A 20955-nucleotide genomic window follows, 5' to 3' on the forward strand; every position below is an offset into this window, starting at 1 on the left:
CTGCTGCCATCAGACTTTGAATAGACCTACCTCGTATGAAGTTGATCTTTCTCTTCACCCTAGCTATGACTGTAACACTGCATTCTGCACCCTGTCCTTTCCTTCTCTATGAACAGTATGCTTTGTCTGTATAGTGTGCAAGAAACAATACTTTTCACTGTATACTAATACATGTGATGATAATAAATCAAATCAAATCAAAAATTTATTCAATGCCTCTGCCATTTCTGCATTTCCCATGATAATTCCTCCTGTCACTGTCTCTAAGGCAGCAACATTTACTCTAACTACTCCACTCCTTTTTATATAACCTGTAAAATCTGTGATTATATTCCTGGCTACTTTATCATAGAATAGAATAGAATAGAATCCCTACAGTGCAGAAGGAGGCCATTCGGCCCATCGAGTCTGCACCGACCACAATCACACCCAGGCCCTGTTCCCGTAACCCTTCATATTTACCTTGCTAATCCCCTGACACTAGGGTTAATTTACCATAGCCAATCAATCTAACCTGCACATCTTTGGACTGTGAGAGGAAACCGGCGCATCTGGAGGAAACCCCCGCAGACACTGGGAGAATGTACAAACTCCACACAGACAGTGACCCGAGGCCAGAATTGAACCTGTGCTCCTGGCGCTGTGAGGCAGCAGTGCTAACCACTGTGTTGCCCTTTGTCTTTTTCATCGACTTTTTAAGTTTAAAGTTTATTTATTAGTGTCACAAGTAGGCTTACATTAACACTGCAATGAAATTACTGTGAAAATCCCCTAGTCGCCACACTCCGGCGGCCCTTTGCTGGTTTTGAAAACTCTTCCAATCTTCAGGCTTACTATTATTCTTTGCCACATTGTGAGCCTATTCTTTCAATGTAATACTTTCTTCAACATCATTAGTGAGCCATGGACGGATGTTTCTTGCTGAGTTTTGTTTTCTTTTAATGCAATGAATTTTGTTGAATATTTTAAGTTGTTGTTTTAAATGTTTCCCACTGCCAAATTCTTTATTTACTGCCAAATATTTCCAATCAACCTTAGCCAGTTCTCTCCTCACACTTGCGTAATTGGCTTTCTCTGAGATTAAAATTATTTTTGGTTCTGTAGTGCGACGCTTTCAAACTCAGTATGGAATTTAATTGTATTACAATTACTTTTTCCCAATGGATTTTTTTTACTGTGAGGTCACTAGTTAACCCTGCTTCACTGCACAATAATAGATATAAGATAGCTTTAACCCTGATTGGTTCCACAAGGTATTGTTCCAAGGAACTGTCACAAAAGCATCCTACAAACCCATCTTCCAGGTCACTTTTGGCAATTGGATAGGCCCAAAGGAGATTGAAGTTCCCCACAATTATTGCATTTCCTCTGTTACAACCTCCAAGTACTTCTTGCTTAATGTTTTGTCCAATGGTATTCCTATGGTTAAAAAGCCTATAAACTACTCCCACCAGCTTTTTCTGACTCTTGCTATTCCTAATCTCCACTCATGCCAATTTTACTTCCCGATCTTCTAGGCCAAGATCTGTTCTCACAACGTTCTTTTAATGCATCCTTTATCATCAGGGCAACTCCTCCTTCATTTCCATTCGGCTTATCTTCAAAACGATGTGCGCTCAGTGGCACAGTAGTTAGCACTGCTGCCTCACAGCGCCAGGGATCCGAGTTCAATTCCTGGCTTGGATTACTGTCTGTGTGGAGTCTGTACATTCTCCTTGAGTCTGCGTGGGTTTCCTCTAGGTGCTCCGGTTTCCTCCCACAGTCCAAAAGACGTGCTGGTTAGGTGCATTGGCCATACTAAATTCTCCCTCAGTGTACCTAAACAGGCGCCAGAATGTGGCAACTAGGGGATTTGCACAGTTACCTCATTGCAGTGTTAATGTAAGCCTACTTGTGACACTGATAAATAAACTATAAAACTTAAAATTTTAAGCCCTAGATATTTATTTCCCAACCTTGGTCACCTTGTAACCAGGTCTCTGCAATGGTGATTGGATCTAAACCATTTATCTCTCTTTGCGCCCCTCATTCATCTATCTTATTGTGAACATTTTGCACATTCAGATAAAGAGCCATTACCTTTTTTTAACCAATATTCTTTGAATTGCTCTCATTCACTGATGCACTGTTATCATTAAGCTCTCTGTCCCTTCCTGTCCCAATCTCCTTCCCAAAGCACTACACAGAGAATTTGGTGCTCAGCCAAATCTTCATTCACAGCAGCAGAATCAGAGAATCCCAACTGTGGGCAAGGTTAGAGAATTCTGGCCTTTAGCTCAATTAATAATTTTAAATGAGATTGATAATTTGTTGTTACCAAAGGGCTAAAGGCATATGGAGCCAAGGCAGGCAGATGGAGTTAGGGGATAGAACAACCATGATCTCAATGAATGATGGAACAAGCTAAAAAGACTGGATACCCTGTCCCTGTTTCTTTGTTCCTATGACTAGGTTTGAACTTTCCCCACTGAGACCTGGTTGCTGAGGATAGTCATAATGTCCTTGTACATCGAACCTTTGTATACTAACATTGAATCAAACTATTCTTTTTCATGGAATGTGGGTGTCATTGCAAGGCCAGCATTTGTTGCCCACCCCAATTGCCCCTCAGCTGAGTGGCTTGCCAGGCCATTTCAGGGCAGTTAAGAGTCAACACATTTCTGTAGGTTTGGAGTCACATGTAGGCCAGACCAGGTAAGGACATTAGCGAGCAGATGTATTTGGACAACAATCACTTCATGGTTACCATCACTGACATTAGCTTTTAATTCCAGATTTATTAATTGAATTTAAAATTCCACTAGATGCCGTGGTGGAATTTGAACCTATGTCCCCAGAGCATGAACAAGTTCAATGGCATTGCCGCCATCTGCACCACCTCATCGACTAAACAAAAATAAATCATTTCTGAAAAGCACAAGGCTTTGCTGAAGAATGGTTATGTTTTCTCATGTAGTTATACAGCAGATTGGCTGCACATCATTTCTCTTTACCTGCCAATGGGTGCAGGTAGATTTCTCCAGCCTGATTGACAAAGGAAATCCCATCATAGCCGTCCGCTGTAATTCCATCAGATAAAGACGCATCTCCACCTGAAAGAGGTGCACAAAAATAGGAGAGCCTCACACTTAAACGCTATCCTGCTGTTTAGCTACATTTGCCATTAAAGATGTCGCTTTACAAAGTGTTCAGCCTTGGCTCAGTGGTAACATCCTCACCTCTGGGTCAAGACATGATGTGTTCAAGTTCCCACTCCAAGGACTTGAGCACATAATCTATAGGCTGAGTGAGTGCTGCAATGTTCAAAATGCCACCTTCCAGGTTAAATATTGAACTGAGGCTCCGTTTGCCCTCAGGTGAATGGGAAGACCCTGTGGCATTGATTCAAAGAGGAACCAGGGAGTTCTTTTTGGTGTCACCAGACTATCGGGCCATTAGCTCACTGCTGTATGTGGCAACTTGCTGTGTGGAATTCGGCTGCCTCGATTCCTACATTATAAAATCAACTGCACTTCAATTGGCTCTGAAGCTTTTTGGGCCATCTTGAAGACTTTCTTTCTTCTATTGTACCTTTCCTGTGGCCTCTTCTCTCTTGAAGTTGAGGTTCTCCCTGCTCAGTCCAGAGATAATTCTAAAAAATAATGTCCTAATTAGGCAGAGACCCTAAACTCTTTTAAAAAGTTACTGGACCTGCACCTTAAGTGCTATAAGCTACAGGACTATGGGCTGGGTGCAGGAAGGGGGCATTAGAAAGGGCACCTGGGTGTCCTTGGGCTGGTACGGACAGGATAGGTTGAATGGCCTCTTTCTGCACTGTAACTTTTCTATGGTTCTTTTGAGGAAATGTGGTCTGGTCAATCAGAGAGAAACTTCCAACGCACCTTGATGGAGGAGCCTGTGGTTATTGTAGGTACCTCCTGACTTCTAATTCCAAATTTTTCATCAATGTGTCAGCTTGTTTAGGCACATGTTTACCAGCATGAGGGGAAAATCAGATGCAGTGAAACAAACTCTATGAAGCACAACTTACAGGCAGGCATGTGGGAGGATTTTGATCGTTTCAGATCCAGAATGAAACCAATCGGCCAGTTATGAAAATCTTCCTCATAGATGGAGAAACATTCATGCCTCTAAATCAGAGCAGCTACTCTGAGGTAGAGTCATCTGAGACTTCAGGGGATTGAGGCCCTTGCTCTTTTGCAAGACACCCCAGGCCCAATCAAGGGTCCCAAGGTCAGGATTACAAGTCAGAGTGAGTGGTGGTGGGACCAGGAAATTTTCCATGGTGATCGTGGAAGAGCCAGAGTCTCGAGGGACAATGGTTGCTTACCAAGAGGAGGATCCTAGAGGAAGAGGACTTATGTTTCCTTCAAGCACACATGAGGAAGGCATCATGCATTCATTTCTCTACTCATATTGTTCATTGAAGTTGAAAATGGGAGGTTCATATGAGTGACTGAAGAGGAAAGCACAGGACCGCAAGGTGTGGGGAAATGAGCAGAGAGGACCAGGCCTTGGGCAGATCACTACTACTGCACTGAATCAGAGACAGAAATGGGAAGAGAGGAACCCAGCATTCAATGGTAACAATGAGGAAGAAGCTAATATTTATCTCAGTTGGATGTAAGGAACAGGTCTGGCCTGAAACAACCTGTAATTTACTGCTGGGTTGTAGCGTTACTTGCTGAACAGATAATACAATGCTTTGGTTTGTAATGAATATTAGTACATCAAAAAATCTGCATTGTGCATCTTAACCAATTGCAGTGTCTTACTCATGAAGGCCTGAATTTCATTCCAATTGTTCTCGTTTGTGGTTGGACATTGTGGACTAATTTAGAAAATAGCAGTTTGGCCAAGGTTGCAAATGATCCCTCAACATATGCCTTGCACCATATTCCCTGTTTTCTGGGCTGCACTAAATTGGAATTATCCTTTGTCTGAAACCAGAATAAAGGCAGACACGCCATTCAGTATTGTCATCGGGACTGGTCAAATTGGCTGGCAGTTTTACAAGGATAAATTGGGAATTTTGGGATGGGGACATCCAATTGTGAATCATTCTTTTGGAGCTTTCTGAAGGAAGAACACTACATGTCAAAGTTTGAAAGCAACCAGAAATGGGAAAACTTTATTGAACTCTCTATGTTGATATACAACTCAATAATTTCCAAATGATCCATCAAAACAAAAGTGCAGAATGATTCTGACAAATGTCCACTGACCTGAAGTGTTAACTCTGTTTCTCTCTCCACAGACGCTGCCTGACCTCTGAGTGTTTCTGTTTCTATTTCAGAAATCCAGCATCTGCGGCATTTTACTTTGTTATAACAATACGGTTTGCCAGGACTTACCTCTGTATCCGCCACCTCCTCCTCCTGACGTGCAAGCCCCACCACCCCCTCCAAATCCTCCGTGCGTGGCCCACTTCAGCTTCTCCAGAGCTTGAGGGCACGCACTGCCCCCACCAGCACCTTCCATAAGAGACTTTCCTGCCCAGGGATACTTGGTGATGTCATTCCAACCACCGCCTCCACCTGCAGGTCAGAGGTTACAACCAAATAAATTAGACTGAAGGAATTTGGACAATCTTATAAGTAGCCTTTGTTTAATTTATCCACCTCAATCAAGTCTACCTTCTTCCTCGTTATTCAGACGCGACCTGGAATCTCAGTAGAACAGCCCAACCCAAAAATAGTGAATTGCCTAGAATATGATTAACTTGGAGTGATATCTATTGCAGAGAAATCCTACCTATTAGACTGATGCTACTTCTGTGTTAGCCTTTACTCAAACTTCAAAGGAATGGGAAAGGTGCAAGCCCAGCATGTCCCCTCTAGGGTGATAGGTGGGAATAACAAGCCCAGAGAACCATAGATGACCAGAGATATTCAGTGTACAATGAGAAGGAAAAAAAAAGGCTTTTAAAAAGTACAAGGGGAGCAAATCAATGGGGGCATTAATGAGGTATAGAAAGTGCAGTGTGGAGCTTAAGAAAGCAATTAGGAATGCAAAGATGGGACACGAGAAAGCTCTGGCTGGTAAAAGTAGGGAAAATCCCAAGATATTCTATAAGCATGTCAATGGGAAGAGGATAACCGAGGAAAGAGTAGGGCCCATTAGGGGCCAAGGGGGGAATCTGTGGGTGGAGCCAGAGGACATTGGTAGAGTGGTGAATGAATACTTCACATCCATCTTCACCCAAGAGAATGAGGACGATGATATGGAATTCAGGGAGAAAGAGACTGAGAGGTTCTTGAACAAATTGACATAGGTAAGGACAATTGACATAGGTAAGGAGGTATTGGCAGCCTTAAAAGTGGATAAATCTCCAGGTCCAGATGAATTGTGCCCTAAGCTGCTGGTGGGAGGCAAAGGAGGAGATTGGAGGGGCTCTGACCCAAATTTTCAATTCCTCTCTGGCCATGGGGAGGTGCCAGATGACTGGAGAACAGCTAATGTGGTTCCGCTATTTAAGAAGGGTTGTAGTGATAAACCAAGGAACTACAGACCAGTGAGTCTCACGTCAGTGGTAGGGAAATGTTTATGGAAACTTCTGAAGGACAGCATCTATCTCCATTTGGAGAGACAAAGCTTGATCAGGGATAGTCAGCATGGCTTTGTCAGAGGGAGGTCATGCCTAAAAAATTCGATTGAATTTTTTGAGGGGGTGACCAGGTGTGTAGATGAGGGAAGTGCAGTTGATGTAGTTTATATGGATTTCAGCAAAGCCTTTGACAAGGTCCCACATGGGAGACTTGTAAAGAAGGTAAATTCACATGGGATACATGGTAATTTGATAAAGTGGATTCAAAATTGGCTCAGTTGTAGGAGACAAAGGGTGATGACAGAAGGCTGCTTTAGTGATTGGAAGTCACTGTCTAGTGGTGTACCACAGGGATCTATATTGGGCCCCGTATTATTCATAATTTATACAAATGACATTGATGACTATGTGTGGGGGATAGCATTAGTAAGTTTGCGGATGACACAAAGATTGGACAGGTGGTTAACAGTGAGGCCGAGTGTCTTGGGCTACAAGAAGATATAGATGGAATGGTCAAATGGGCAGATATGTGGCATATGGAATTTAACCCTGAAAAGTGTGAGGTGATACACCTCACATTGCCTGGGATGGATCATTTAAGTTCTGAAGAGCGGTTGCATAGGCTTGGGTTTTTTTCATTGGAGCAGAGAAGACTGAGGGCGACCTGATCGGGGTATACAGAATTATGACAGACATGGACAGAATGGATCAGGAGCAGCTGTTCCCCTTAGTTGAAAGGTCAGTCACAAGGGGTCATGGGTTCAAGGTGAGGGGCAGGGGATTTAGGGGTATGTGGTGACAGAGGATGGTGACCGTCTGGAATGCGCTGCCTGGGAGGGTAGTGGAGGCAGGTTACCTCACATCCTTTAAAAAGTATCTGGATGAGCACTTGACACATCATAACATTCAGGGCAATGGACCAAAGGCTGGCAGGTGGAATTAGGTGAGAGTTCAGGTGTTTTTAATGTGTCGGGGCAGTCTCGATGGGCTGAAGGGCCTCTTCTGCACTGTCTCAGAATGACAGAGAATGTCATAGCACACGGATAGGCCTTTCAGCTCAACTGGTCGATGCTGGTGTTTAATTCCATAGAAGCCTCCTCTCACCCTACTTCATCTCACTCTACTAACATAACCTTCTATTCCTTTCTCCCTCATATATTGCCTTGTAAATGTACTCACACTATTCACCTCATGTGCGAGCAAGTTGAACATTCTCACCACTCCCTGAATAAAGAGGCTTCTCCTGAATTCCCTACTGGATTTATTGCTGACTCGCCTACATTGAGGATTCCCCAAAAATGGAAGCATTCCTTCCAGTGTACTCTACCAAGCATAGGAACACGAGTAGACCATTCAGTCCCTTGAGCCTGTTCCACCATTCAGTTTTGTTAAAAAAATCATTCAAGGGATGTAAGTTTCACTGACTAGGCCAGCATTTATTGCCCATTCCTAATTGTCCTTCAGAAAGTGGTGGTGAGCCTCCTTCTTGAACCATATTGTGTAGGTACAACAGCACGGTGGCACTGTGGTTAGCACTGCTTCCTTACAGTGCCAGGGACACAGGTTCAATTCTGGCCTTGGGTGACTGTCTGTCTGGAGTTTGCACATTCTCCCTGCGTGAGTTTCCTCCAGGTGCTCCGGTTTCTTCCCACTGTCCAAAGATATGCAGGTTAGGTGGATTGGCTGTGGTAAAATTGCCCCTTAGTGTCCCAAGATGTGTAGGTTAGATGGATGAGCCATATGTGGGGTTACGGGGGGAGGGCATGAGTAAGATACTCTGTCAGAGAGTCAGTGCAGACTTGAAGGGCTAAATGGCCTCCTTCTGCACTGTAGGGAATCTATGATATGGTGATACAGTGCTGTTAGGGAGAGAGTTCCAGGATTTTGACTCAGCGACAGTGAAGGAATGGTGATATTATCCCAACTCAGGATATTGACTGGCTAGGGAGCTGAACTTCCAGGTGGTAGTGATCCTAGGTTTTTGCTGCCCTTGTCCTTCTAGGTGGTAGCTTTCATGGGTTTGAAAGGTGCTATCTAAGGTGGGTTCCTGCAATGTATTTTGTGGATGGTACACAATGCTGCAACTGTGCGTCAGTGATGGAAGGAGTAACTGTTTGTGGTTGGTGGATCATGACTGATCTGAATCTTGACTCCATCCACCTTGGGTGTAACCCAATTGGAAATTGAGATTGGAAATTTTCAAGCCAATATTCTTGGGATGGACAATAAACGTGGCCTCACTGGTCACTCAAATCAGAAGAGAACTATCTGTCATGCCAATGCCTCAGGGATATGTCTCCCAAGGTGGATTATAGAGTGGATCAGAGAACAATCATCAAGAACTGTCTGAGGCCTGCAGATCACTGCCCTTCAATTGGAAACCTATTGGGCAGGTGTTCTCGAGCCAGTCAGGCTAACTCACCAAGCCACCTTCGATAGCACCTTCCAAACCAGTGACCTCTACCACCTAGAATGGCAAGGGCAGCAGACACATGGGAAAACCACCACATGCAAGTTCCCCTCCAAGCCACACACCATTCTGGTCTGGAACTACATCACCGTCCCTTCATTGCCATTGGGTCAAAACCCTGAAACTCTCCCTGCCTAACCAGATGTACTGCAGCAGTTCAAGATGGCAGCTCACCAGCTCACCAGCTCACCACCACCTTCTAAGGGCAATTAGGGATGGGGAACAAATGCTGGATTTACCAGAGGTACATCGAAAGCTACAAAAAGCACATTTGAACCTTCGCTCAAAGGCTTTGTAAGGCAAGCGATACAATGGAGAATGTCTAAATAAGAGACTACAATTACTCCTTTGATGTACTGTAACCATGTCAGTTTGTATCTGGTAAAAGAGGGTTACAAGTCATCTTTTCATCCACTAACCTGCTGCCCCGATTTGACCATTGAATCCAGGCACCAATGTGTCATTTTCATATTGCTCCACCATCAGATCATCCATAATGGCATCTGGGTCCTCCAAATATGCCTTTCCACCCCCGCCAGCTGCAATCAACAGTGGCACTGAAATCCCATTCTCCATCTGCAAAAAAAAAGGCATAATTTAAACACAGCAAATAATCAGTTTTGTTCTGCACTTTGGACTGCAAAAGCCCTCTAAACAGGGTTAGCTTCCAGTGAATTGAAATCCACTGGATCCTCCTACTCGCCATAAAAAATAATCCTGTGGCCCATCACCTGTAGGCCTTGATGTCCTATGGAGTATTAATCATCCAATTTGAGATAAGCTTCACATCTCGTTCATACTTTGGTCCATGTGGTTAACAGCAAGCTACCAATTGTCTGGGCAGCACAGTGGCACAGTGATTAGCACTGCTGCCTCATAGGGCCAGGGACCCAGGTTCAATTCCGGCCTCAGGTCACTGTCTGTGTGGAGTTTGCACGTTCTCCCCATGTCCGCATGGGTTTCCTCTGGGTGTTCCGCACATTCCAAAAGACATGCTGGTTAGGTGTGTTGGCCATACTCAATTCTCCCTCAGTGTACCCAAACAGGTGCCGAGTGTGGCGATGGGGGACTTTTCACAGTAACTTCATTGCAGTGTTAATGTAAGCCTACTTGTGACACTAATAAATAAACTTGAACTTAGCTTTGGCTCAATGGTAACACTCTTACCTCTGAATCAGAAGGTTTATATCCCAGAGGCTTGAGGTCATAATCTCATCTGACTCTTCAGTGTAGTACTGAGGGAGTGCAGTACAGTTGGAGGTCCCAACTTGGAGATGGGACATTAAACCTAAATCTCATCTCAGGTAAACATTATCGATCCCTCAGCAGTATTTTGAAGAAGTGCAGAGAGTCCTGGCTGACATGTATCCCTCAACCATTATCATTAAGCACACAAGTTAGCTGGTCACAATCTCATTGCTGTTCATGGGAGTGTGCTGTGTGCAAATTTGCTGTCAGTATTTGTACATGGGTGACTACACTTCAGCAGTTCTTCCTTGGTCGTAAAGTACTTTGGGACACCCTGAGGCAGTGATGGGTACTGCATGCCTTTCTTCCTCTTTCCTTCAATTGGTCAAATGAGCAACACCATAGCATACAAGTGTGAGGTGATTCACTTTGGAAGGAGTAACAGGAATACAGAGTACTGGGCTAATGGTAAGATACTTGGTAGTGTGGATGAACAGAGGGATCTGGGTGTCCATGTGCATAGATCCCTGAAAGTTGGCACCCAGGTTGATAGGGTTGTTAAGAAGGTGTACGGTGTGTTAGCTTTTATTGGTAGAGGGATTGAGTTTCGGAGCCATGAGGTCATGTTGCAACTGTACAAAACTCTGGTGCGGCCGCATTTGGAGTATTGCGTACAGTTCTGGTCGCCGCATTATAGGAAAGATGTAGAAGCGTTGGAAAGGGTGCAGAGGAGATTTACCAGGATGTTGCCTGGTATGGTGGGAAAATCGTATGAGGAAAGGCTGAGGGGCTTGAGGTTGTTTTCGTTAGAGAGAAGAAGGTTAAGAGGTGACTTAATAGAGGCATACAAGATGATCAGAGGATTAGATAGGGTGGATAGTGAGAGCCTTTTTCCTCGGATGGTGATGGCTAACACGAGGGGACATAGCTTTAAATTGAGGGATGATAGATATAGGACAGATGTCAGAGGTAGGTTCTTTACTCAGAGAGTAGTAAGGGCGTGGAATGCCCTGCCTGTAGCAGTAGTGGACTCGTCAACATTAAGAGCATTCAACTGGTTATTGGATAAACATATGGATGATATTGGAATAGTGTAGATTAGAGGGGCTTTAGATTGGTTTCACTGGTCGGCGCAACATCGAGGGCCGAAGGGCCTGTACTGCACTGTTATGTTCTATGTTCTACAAGGCCATGGGCCAAGTGCTGGAAAATGGGATTAGAATAGATAGGTGATTGATGGCTGGCACAGGCACGATGGGCTGAAGGGCCTGTTCTGTGCTCTATGACTCTCTAACCAGTTGGAACATGCTATCGAATCACTCGTGATCAAATAGGACCCCAGAGGGTCAACAATGCTTAGGTTTGACCAGCACTGCTTAAAGTTCCAGTTGGTGTGCAGAGTACATGACTGAGGGAGGCCAAACACTGAGTCTGAAATATGAAAATTAAGAGACAGAAAACATCATGGAAACATAGACATAGAAACATAGAAAACAGGAGGAGGGGTAGGCAGTTCGGCCCCCTCAAGCCTGCCCCATCCTTCAACATCAGGAGACCTTCCAGCACTTTGTGCAGTGGAACTATGTGTGTAGACACACAATTATGTTTCTCACAATGGAACTTGTTTACCTTGAAGATATATGTAGCCCCTCCGCCACCACCTCCACCTCCTGCCCATTCTGACATGGCATTATTAGCATTGTATTCATCTTCGATGATGGAAGATTCTCCCAAGCAGATCTTCTGTGTCATGACACCTTTCTGAACAGAGAAACAGAGATGCTGCAGTCATTCTACGGACTACTTTATTTCGCTTAACATCTGCGTTTAAGGTGAAGCTAGATAGCACATGAGGGGAGAGGAAGTGAAAGCTATGTGCTAAGGGAGGCTCATGTAGAGCAGTGGTATAGTGATATTGTTGCTGGACTACTAATCCAGAGACCCAGGTTAATGTTCTGGGGACCCAGGTTCGAATCCCACCGTGGCACATGGTGAAATTTGAATTCAATAAAAAATCTGGAATTAGTAGTCTAATGATGACCATGAAACCATTGTCAATTATCATAAAACCCCATTTGGTTTATTAATGCCCTTGAGGGAAAGAAATCTGCCATCCTTACCTGATCTGGCTTACATGTGACTCCAGATCCACAGCAATGTGGTTCACTCTTAAATACCCTTAGGAGTGGACAATAAATGCTGGCCCAGCCAGCGACGCCCACATCTCATGAATGAAATTTAAAAATGTTGGTAAAAATGTTTCTGTCCTTTAATCCTATTAAATTCTATTCACAGCAGCTCGCTGCCATTGTATAAAATGCTGATTTGTCAGGATTGATTTGAGGATCAGCTTGAAGATTCAGAGATTTATCCTTTCATTCTACATTATCCGAAAAGATCGAGTGGAAAGCTGTGGCTGAAAGATGATCTATAAACACAACTGAGTGAGGTTTTTATTGGTCAGACAGGTCAGACAAGCGCTCAGAGCTTCACCTCCATCTCCAAATCAAGTGGGTGTAAAAGGCACCCTCAAAAGAGTTTGGGGGCGATTCTCCCAAAAAAATTCAAAGTGCTGAATTCGCGTAAAAACTGGAGTAAATCCTGCTGGTTTTTTCAGTGGGATTTTCAAAATGAATCTCCCACACTCTGTGCACTGCAGAGTACACTAGCATGAATCTAATTAAAAATCAGTGGGCGGGGCTTATTCCCACCCGAGAGGCCGGCAGCCAGCTGAGCGCGCCAGTGCGCATGTGCCGATCTGTCAACACCGAGATCGATGTGTGCGCAGTGGCTCCGCACTGCCGGCCTCCTGATCGCTGGCCAGCCCCACGACCCCCACATCACTGGTACACAGATCCCTCCATGCCCCGATCACTGGTCAGCATTGACTCCTCTTCCCCCTCACCGCCACCCCCCCCCCCCGGCCCACCTCGGTCTCCCCCCACCAATGCCTGGTGGGTAGTGCCAAGGTGCCCCCTGGGCACTTAAAAGTTGCAGTCCCAGCACCCGGCAAAGTGATGTGGCCATGTACGCCTGATTTCAAAATCTAAGAATTTTATGGTTCCCCCAGAGATGGGTTTAAGGGCTCATAAAATGCAGCTTGTGGCCTGTCCACCACCTACCTGCCTGCCCCCAACCTCTCTCCCATTTTACAGGGGTACCTGTGCAGGGGTCAGGTTGCCTGCTGCCTTTGGGTCTGTTGAGACACATAAGCGGCCAATTAATTGCCAGCTAAGTGCCTCATCCAACCCACTGCTATTTTACCCAAGGCCTGGGGAGACAAATGCCAAACAAGTACTCTGGCAGCTTTAGCTGCGCACTTTGCTGTTGTGCAAGGTGTGTGTGGTGGGGGGTTATACATCCTTTGGGGATCCCCTGTGCCCATTGTAGGCACCCCTCGGCCTCTCAAGTCCAGCTTCCCAACCGCCTCACTCCCCTCTCTGGGACCTGCCAGTACACCAGACTGATCTCCAATCCAACTCCCATTAGTTTCTCTTCTTTGAGGACTGACTGTAGTCCCACAATAGTGGTTTTGCTGGGACTACAACCATCTGATTGACTGAGAAGCACTCTAAGGTGGGACTTTCTCTCCAGAGGGGGGCAGATGTCTGAGCCTTAGCCAATCAAAACATCAAATGCCTTAGCAATATGTTAAAAGATTGCTAGGCAGCTGGTATTGGTGGACTTGTGTTCCCCATTGACCCTTTGGATGGTAGGGCAGGAAGCACCGCCACCTAGTAAATCCTGCACTAACTTCAGGTCTGTGGTTAATGTGCAGTTAGGATCAGCAATGCCTGAGGCCGGAGTCTTTGAAAGGGGATTGGGTGCTAAAGTGGGGAAGTGTGGGACTAAGTGAATTATGCTTGCATTACTCTCATCAACCTTCTCTGTTACCCTCATCAAGAATCTCAATCGGGTTAGTTAAACATGATTTGACTTGAGCAAACCCATGCTGAATTTTATTCATTAATTTTGTCCCAGATTGATAAGCTTCCCCACTATTCGGGGATTTTCACAGTAACTTCATTGCAGTGTTAATGTAAGTCTACTTGTGACACGAATAAGTAAACTCTAAGTTTCTCATTCTGAAGTAACTGTCCAATTCCCTCTTAAAATTATGAAATCAGTTTCACCAGCTTTTCAGGAGTTGCATTCCAGATCCTGACAACTCTGAGCAAAAGAATTAGAGACAACATGTGGAAAACTTTTTTTTACATACCTCAGGTTTGTGGTTAGTGTGTGGTTGGGATTTGTTTAGGATCTAGATGTGAGGATCTAAGAGTGTGGTGAAAGCAGAATCAATCATGGCTTTCAAATGGGAATTAGATAAGGATCTGAAGGGAAAACAAATGTGGGGCTGTGGGGACTGGGACTAAATTACTCTTGTGGAGAGCCAGTACAGGCTCAATGGGCCAAATGGCCTCCTTCTGAACTGTAACCTTTTTATGTTTTGATGAGTAATGTGACAAGAGTTCTACCTCCTGTCCTACAGGCAAGAGGGCAAGGCAACAATTTCCCAATCAGATATGGATCTGATTTAAGATGGGTACACGGTGGAACAGTGGTTAGCACTGCTGCCTCTCAGCGCCAGAGACCCGGGTTCAATTCCTGCCTCGGGTGACTGTCGATGTGGAGTTTGTACATTCTCCCGTGTCTGTGTGGTTTCCTTTGGGTGCTCCAGTTTCCTCCCACAGTGTAAAGATGAGCGGGTTAGGTGGACTGCCCATGCTATTTTGCCCCTTAGTGTACATGAATGTGTAGGTTAGATGAATTAGCCGTGGTAACTGTGTGAGTTCAGATGCTCTTTCGGCTTATCGATGCAGACTCGATGGGCCGAATGGTCTCCTTCTGCACTGTAGAGATTCTATGGATCATTTAAGTCTTGAGTCTCAAATGTTATCCTTGAGTCCCAAATGCAATCCCCTTGTCTGCATGCCCTTGGTACATCTACACTTAATCAAGCACCCTTCATCCTTTTAATGTGACACGCCAGATCTTTAAGACATTCTACCTACCCCTGGGCAGGCATCTTCTCCTTGCTGCCCAACCAAGATGTAAAGAAGATCCTCCTTCTCCAGATGAAAGATGGCTGAAATGAAAATTCCATGTGCCCTCTTATTGCTGTTCCGAGCTCCTTTGCCACCAGCTGCTCCATAAGCAGACACCCTAAAGAAAAGGAACTGGTGAGGGAACTGCTAAAGTTAGAGCAGAGACTACACAGTGCGAGATCCAACTGAATTCAACCCCTTTGAATTGGCATTGGGACTAGACAGGGAATAAAAACACAGACTAATGAATGTTGAATTAACTGGAATCAGAGCCGGGACTAATCAGAGCGAAGGATTGACAGAAATCAGAACCAGTATGGATTAATGTAGGAAATTATTTTTTTTAAAACTTGTTTTTAAGAATTGGGCATCACTGGCAAGGTGGTTAATTAATTGTCCTAGAGTAGGTGGTGGTGAGACGCCTTATTGAAATGTAGCAGTCCATGTGATGTAAGTACACCCCCAGGATATTGACCCAGTAATAGTGAACGAATGGTGATATAGTTCCAAATCAGGATGGCATGTGACTTTGAGGGGAACATACAGATAATGAGTGATTCTATTTTAGATGCTGTCATTGACATGAACTTGAAATGAAATTATCCAGTCTCACAGCACCAGGTTAAAGTCCAACTGGTTTATTTGGAATCACGAGCTTTCGGAGCGCTGCTCCTTCATGAAGCAGCAGCACTCCTAAAACTCACGATATCAAATAAACCTGTTGGATTTTAACCTGGTGTTGTGAGACTTCTTACTGTCCCCACCCCAGTCCAACGCCGGCATCTCCACATGGGATTATCCAGACCTGCCACTGGCGGGCATCGTCATGGGTGAGATGGGAACATTTGGAGAGAAGGTAAACGTCAACAGGGAAGATCTTCCGGCTCTTCACGCCAGTGGGATCTTCAGGTCCCACCAATGGTGCACCCTCTCTGCGGGTTTCCCGCTGATTTGTGGTGGATCAATGGAAAATCCCATTGATAGCGGCAGGACTGGAAGATCCAGCCACCGGTAAATTCTGCTCCTATGTTTTATGGTCTTTATGGTCTTTATGTGCACAAAATTGGTCGTAAAAACTTGCCCAATAAATGGATCTGCAACTCTCCCATTTTCACACTAGCTGGACACTTCGAATTTTTCCCGTAAAATTCCGGCCCTGATCTACTGAAAACAAATCTTGGACAAAGAGAGTTTGTGGTTAACTTGTCAACAAGAATACTTTGGTTTGCTTTTGAGCATTGGGACATAGCAGATGTGGTGTACCTCCTTTAAACGGAAATTGAGCCAATTCGGTTGATTCTTTTAAAGTAGCACATAGTTGTGGTAACAAGGGTTAGTGAGAGCCTGATTAGAACAAAACCTTCTAACGGGTTTGCGAGAAACTGCACTTATCCTGTGCCATTGGCAATGGCTCCCTGTACCTGAGTGTCTCAGAGTTGACTGCAGTCAAAAGATAAGCTTGCTTGGGTCCACTAAGGCTTGTGGTCACCAATTTGGACGGTTCCCTGTCTCTTGCCCCAAACCAGTAAAAACTGTTACCGGTTCAGGATGCTCTGGCTTTAAATAGGAATCAGAGAGTTCCACTTACACATATTTGCTCGTGGCTGGAACCTGCCAAGTCTGGATGCCCCTGAGAGGTCCCTCTGATTGTAGACCCACTGAGACGTGTGTGTGCCGGTAGGCATTGTCACACTGGGCTTGAGTTGGACCACTGGGGCCACTAGCTCCACAGGATGTAAACCACCAAAACACATCAGAATAGTCTGCAACAAAAATAAATATGTTGTTTTACAAGGCGTAATGTTAGGCAACCATCTCTGATTGAGTGCGTTCTTGGCTAACTTGGTGTACAAAACCGAGATACTTTGCATAACGAAACATGAGGGGAGAAATTAACTACCTCTCAATAACACTGCTCCTGACTCTTCCTCAGTCTTCTCCTGACTGGCCCAGGGAGAAACCTCTCTGGTTATCATTGTCTCAGTGTACCGAACGTTCAGCGGCTCTTAACAAATCCACGTCCCACACATCATGACACAATTTCAAAATGTGCCAGTTCATTACTCAACCAGAGAGTATCGTGGTTTCAGTCAGTTTAATGTCACAAAGATCATTATTCATGGGCAGTTCTTCAGCTAGACTAGAAGGTAATAATTTCTTGTAGACTTTATGCAACTGCTTGTTCATTGGCTGGCTCCTGTGCCCAGAGTTATAATGTGTTGCTCTTTTATGAGTATGGGAAAGGCAATCAAGTGCTGGTAAGGCACGAATTTTGCATAAGATTTCAATTGTGATATCAGCTCCAGATGTGAATCTTTATATATAAAGGCGTGTGAATGCTGGAATCTTCACCCATTCCTTTGTTGCCTCTAAACTCGATTTTTACAATATCCTCCGGGCCAAACACATACCTAGCATTCTACATCAACTTGAGATCATCCAAAACTCTGTTGCCATATCGTAATTTGCACCAAGTTCTGTTTTTCCATCATCACTGTGCTTGCTGACATGCATTGGCCTTCAGTCCAGCATTGCCTCAATATTAAAATTCTTTCCATGGCCTCACCCTCCCCCCTACAACCTTCCGAAGTCTTGCATGGCTCCAATTGTCAGCTTGTGCATCTCCAATTTTCATCACTCCACCATTAGTCGCCATACCTTCAACTGCCTCGGTCCTAAGTTCTGAGATTCCCTCCCTATACTCCTCTGCCTTCTCTTTAGTCCTTTAAGACGCTCATTAAAACCTACCGATTTAACCAAGATTTTCGTTATCTGTCCTAATATCTCTTATTTGTTTGGTAAGGTTTTTGTGACCCACCATGTTAAATGTGCTATATAAACGGGGGCAGTTGTTAATGCTTACCTGCAGTATAGGCAAAGGAGATGATGCACTGTAGCACTAACACTGGCAGAAGGGTGAGGAGCTTACTGATGTGTCATAAAGCCACACAGCATAAAAGGAGGTAACTTTGCCCCTCATGCCTGTGACAGAGCTACTGATCTGCTCTTTCTCCAGACTCATGCAAATTTTCCCCTTTCAAGTTCCTTTTGAGGTGGGAAGGCCCCACTATAAAATTGGGCATAATGGCAATTTACAAATAACTATAGTGATTTAACCTATAGTGTAGGCAGCATTGTGGCATTATGGTTAGCACTGCTGCCTCACAGCGCCAGGGACCCAGGTTTGATTCCCAGCTTGAGTCACTGTCTGTGTGGAGTTTGCATGTTCTCCCCGCGTCTGCGTGGGTTTCCTCCGGGTGCTCCGGTTTCCTTCCACAGTCTGAAAGACGTGGTGGTTAGGTGCATTGGACATACTAAATTCTCCCTCAGTGTACCCGAACAGGCGCCAGAGTGTAGCGACGAGTGGATTTTCGCTGTAACTTCATTGCATGGTTAATGTAAGCCTACCTATGACACTAATAAATAAACTTTAACTTTAAAATGGGAACTGGATTACACCAATGCTGCAGTTAACCCCACTGCACCTGGAAACTACACTTGGCCTTGACGCAAAGTCCCAAAAGGATAGCTTAAATATCTTGGGATGGAATTTAGACTCTATCCTGTGCCCTTCATCACAATAATGTTTCATGTTGGCAGCTGCACAGATAACAATGGGGCAAAGACAAGACAGCATGGGAGGCCAGGTGAACAATGGACCAAAGGTCAAACTTTTCAACTAATGAGAATTAGAAGTAAACATAGAAAGACTGAGGGGGATGATTTTGAGTCGCTGAGTTCCACATCAAGTCAGGTACAATGGAAAAGAAAAAAGATAGAAAGTACAGAAAAATATAAATTTAAAATTTGAGTTTCTTTCAAATCTCCTAAAGCAATTCACCTGAAGGAATGAGATTCAATATTTTTAATTATTTACTTTCTGAACTAGAGAGGTTAACTGGTTGTTATTAACTGTATTATGTTATGAAAATGGTACTTAAGCTTCTAAGTACCATTCTGAACTTTCTGGGCTGAGTGTAATGGGTAATTGATGGGAAAATGTAGCAATTTCACAAAATTCACAGGCAAGTCAAAGCTAATGGCAGAGTGGTGCATATTGGGGCCAGTAACTTATGATAATTCGCAATTCATGGTATAGCTCTTCATTACCACGAGTTGCAACTGATTTTCACATTAATAACAGTGTGGTGTTCAGACACTGTTACTTCTTCATTACAGTCTGGACCCTTATGTCTCCCACACTTCCTGTTGACTATCATATTATATATATGGGTGGCCACAGTGGCATAATGGTTAGCACTGCTGCCTCACAGTGCCAGGGACCCAGGTTCGATTCCGGTTTTGGATGACTGTGTGTGTAGAGTTTGCACGTTCTCCCCATGTCTGCGTGGGTTTCCTCCGGGTGCTCCGGTTTCTCTCACACTCCAAAAGATGTGCAGGTTATATGGATTAGCCATGGTAAATGTGTGGGGTTATGGAGATAGGGTGGGGGAGAGGGCCTGGATAAGTTACTCTGTCAGAGAGTCGGTAGGCACTCGATGGGCCAAATGGCCTCTTCTGCACAGCAGGGGTTCTATGATATATTCCTCTATACATATTTATGATGGAAGCCTCCTGTGTAAAGTTGTCACACTTTTTTTCTTCATCCTAACACCAGCAGAAAATGGACCAAATACATTATCTTATAATGTACAACACCTTTAACATTGTAAAACATCCCAAATGCTTCGCAGGAGCGTAATCAGACAAAGATTTTCACGCTGAGTCAAAGAAATAGACATTAGAACAGATCAAAGAATTGGAGGAGGCAGAGGGAGACAGGCATCGTGGTTCAGGGAGGAAATTCCAGAGTTTTGGGACATGATATCTGAAGACACGGCCACCCATCACGGGGCAATGGGAAGTGAAGGGTCTGCATGAGGCCAGAATTAGAGGAACAGAGGGATATCGGAGGTATGTAGGGCTGGATGAGGTTACAGAGAGAGGGAAGAGCGAGGTCATTGAGGAATTTGAAAGCAAGAATGAGAATTTTAAATTTGGGTCATTGGTGAATGTGAATCAATGTATCTCCACAAGTCCAGGGATGATAGGTGGACAGGACTTGATGGGAATTAGGAAATGGCCTGTAGGGTTTTGGATGAGCTCAATATTGAACCTAATACAGCAGAGAAAATGGTAATATAATGCCATAGAGGTCTGCTACATTCTCTACCATTATCATAGGATCCTACAGCGCAGAAGGAGGCCACATTAAGTCTGCACCGACCACAATCCCACCCAGCCCCTATCCCCATAACCCCACGTATTTACCCTGCTAGTCCCATTGACACTAAGGGACAATTTAGCAGGGCCAATCCACCTAACCTGCACATCTTTGGAGTGTGGGAAGAAACCGGAACACCCGGAGAAAATCCGCATGGTGGCCCAAGCCGGGAATCGAACCTGGGTCCCTGGTGCTGTGAGGCAGCAGTGCTAACCACTGTGCCACCATGCCACCCAATGAGAATTAGAAGTAAACATAGAAGGACTGTATCATATTAAATGCATTACAAGTAAATCAGTTATGAAAAATGTCTTTCAATACTTTTACCTGAGGGGGCAACCTCTGGTGCAGGGAAGAGAAATGGCAACTCCTCAGCTTGGTGCAATGAGTCATCTTCCATTGTCGCTGCTTCAGTCTCTGGGTAGGCAATGAAAGTGGGTGAGTACAGAATAATCAGCAGAACAATGGACCCGCAGTG

General features: G+C 44.6%; 1 protein-coding gene across 3 annotated transcripts in view; it reads right to left on the bottom strand.

Moving 5' to 3' along the window:
- The window catches only part of ltk (leukocyte receptor tyrosine kinase), a 183055-nt gene that overhangs the window by 69458 nt on the left and 92642 nt on the right, over positions 1–20955 (bottom strand). For all 3 annotated transcript variants that reach the window (XR_013499992.1, XM_078233461.1, XM_078233462.1), the window contains exons 3-9: positions 20805–20894; positions 16842–17016; positions 15221–15371; positions 11835–11966; positions 9437–9593; positions 5355–5537; positions 2994–3092 (exon numbers count right to left, since the gene is read on the bottom strand). Coding sequence is in view for 2 of the 3 variants with exons in the window: in XM_078233461.1 (XP_078089587.1) it covers positions 2994–3092; positions 5355–5537; positions 9437–9593; positions 11835–11966; positions 15221–15371; positions 16842–17016; positions 20805–20894 (987 nt within the window). In the remaining variant the exon portion in view is untranslated. The remainder of the gene's footprint in view (positions 1–2993; positions 3093–5354; positions 5538–9436; positions 9594–11834; positions 11967–15220; positions 15372–16841; positions 17017–20804; positions 20895–20955) is intronic.

The sequence above is a fragment of the Mustelus asterias genome, chromosome 18, assembly GCF_964213995.1.
Source record: "Mustelus asterias chromosome 18, sMusAst1.hap1.1, whole genome shotgun sequence".
Classification (NCBI taxonomy): domain Eukaryota; kingdom Metazoa; phylum Chordata; class Chondrichthyes; order Carcharhiniformes; family Triakidae; genus Mustelus; species Mustelus asterias.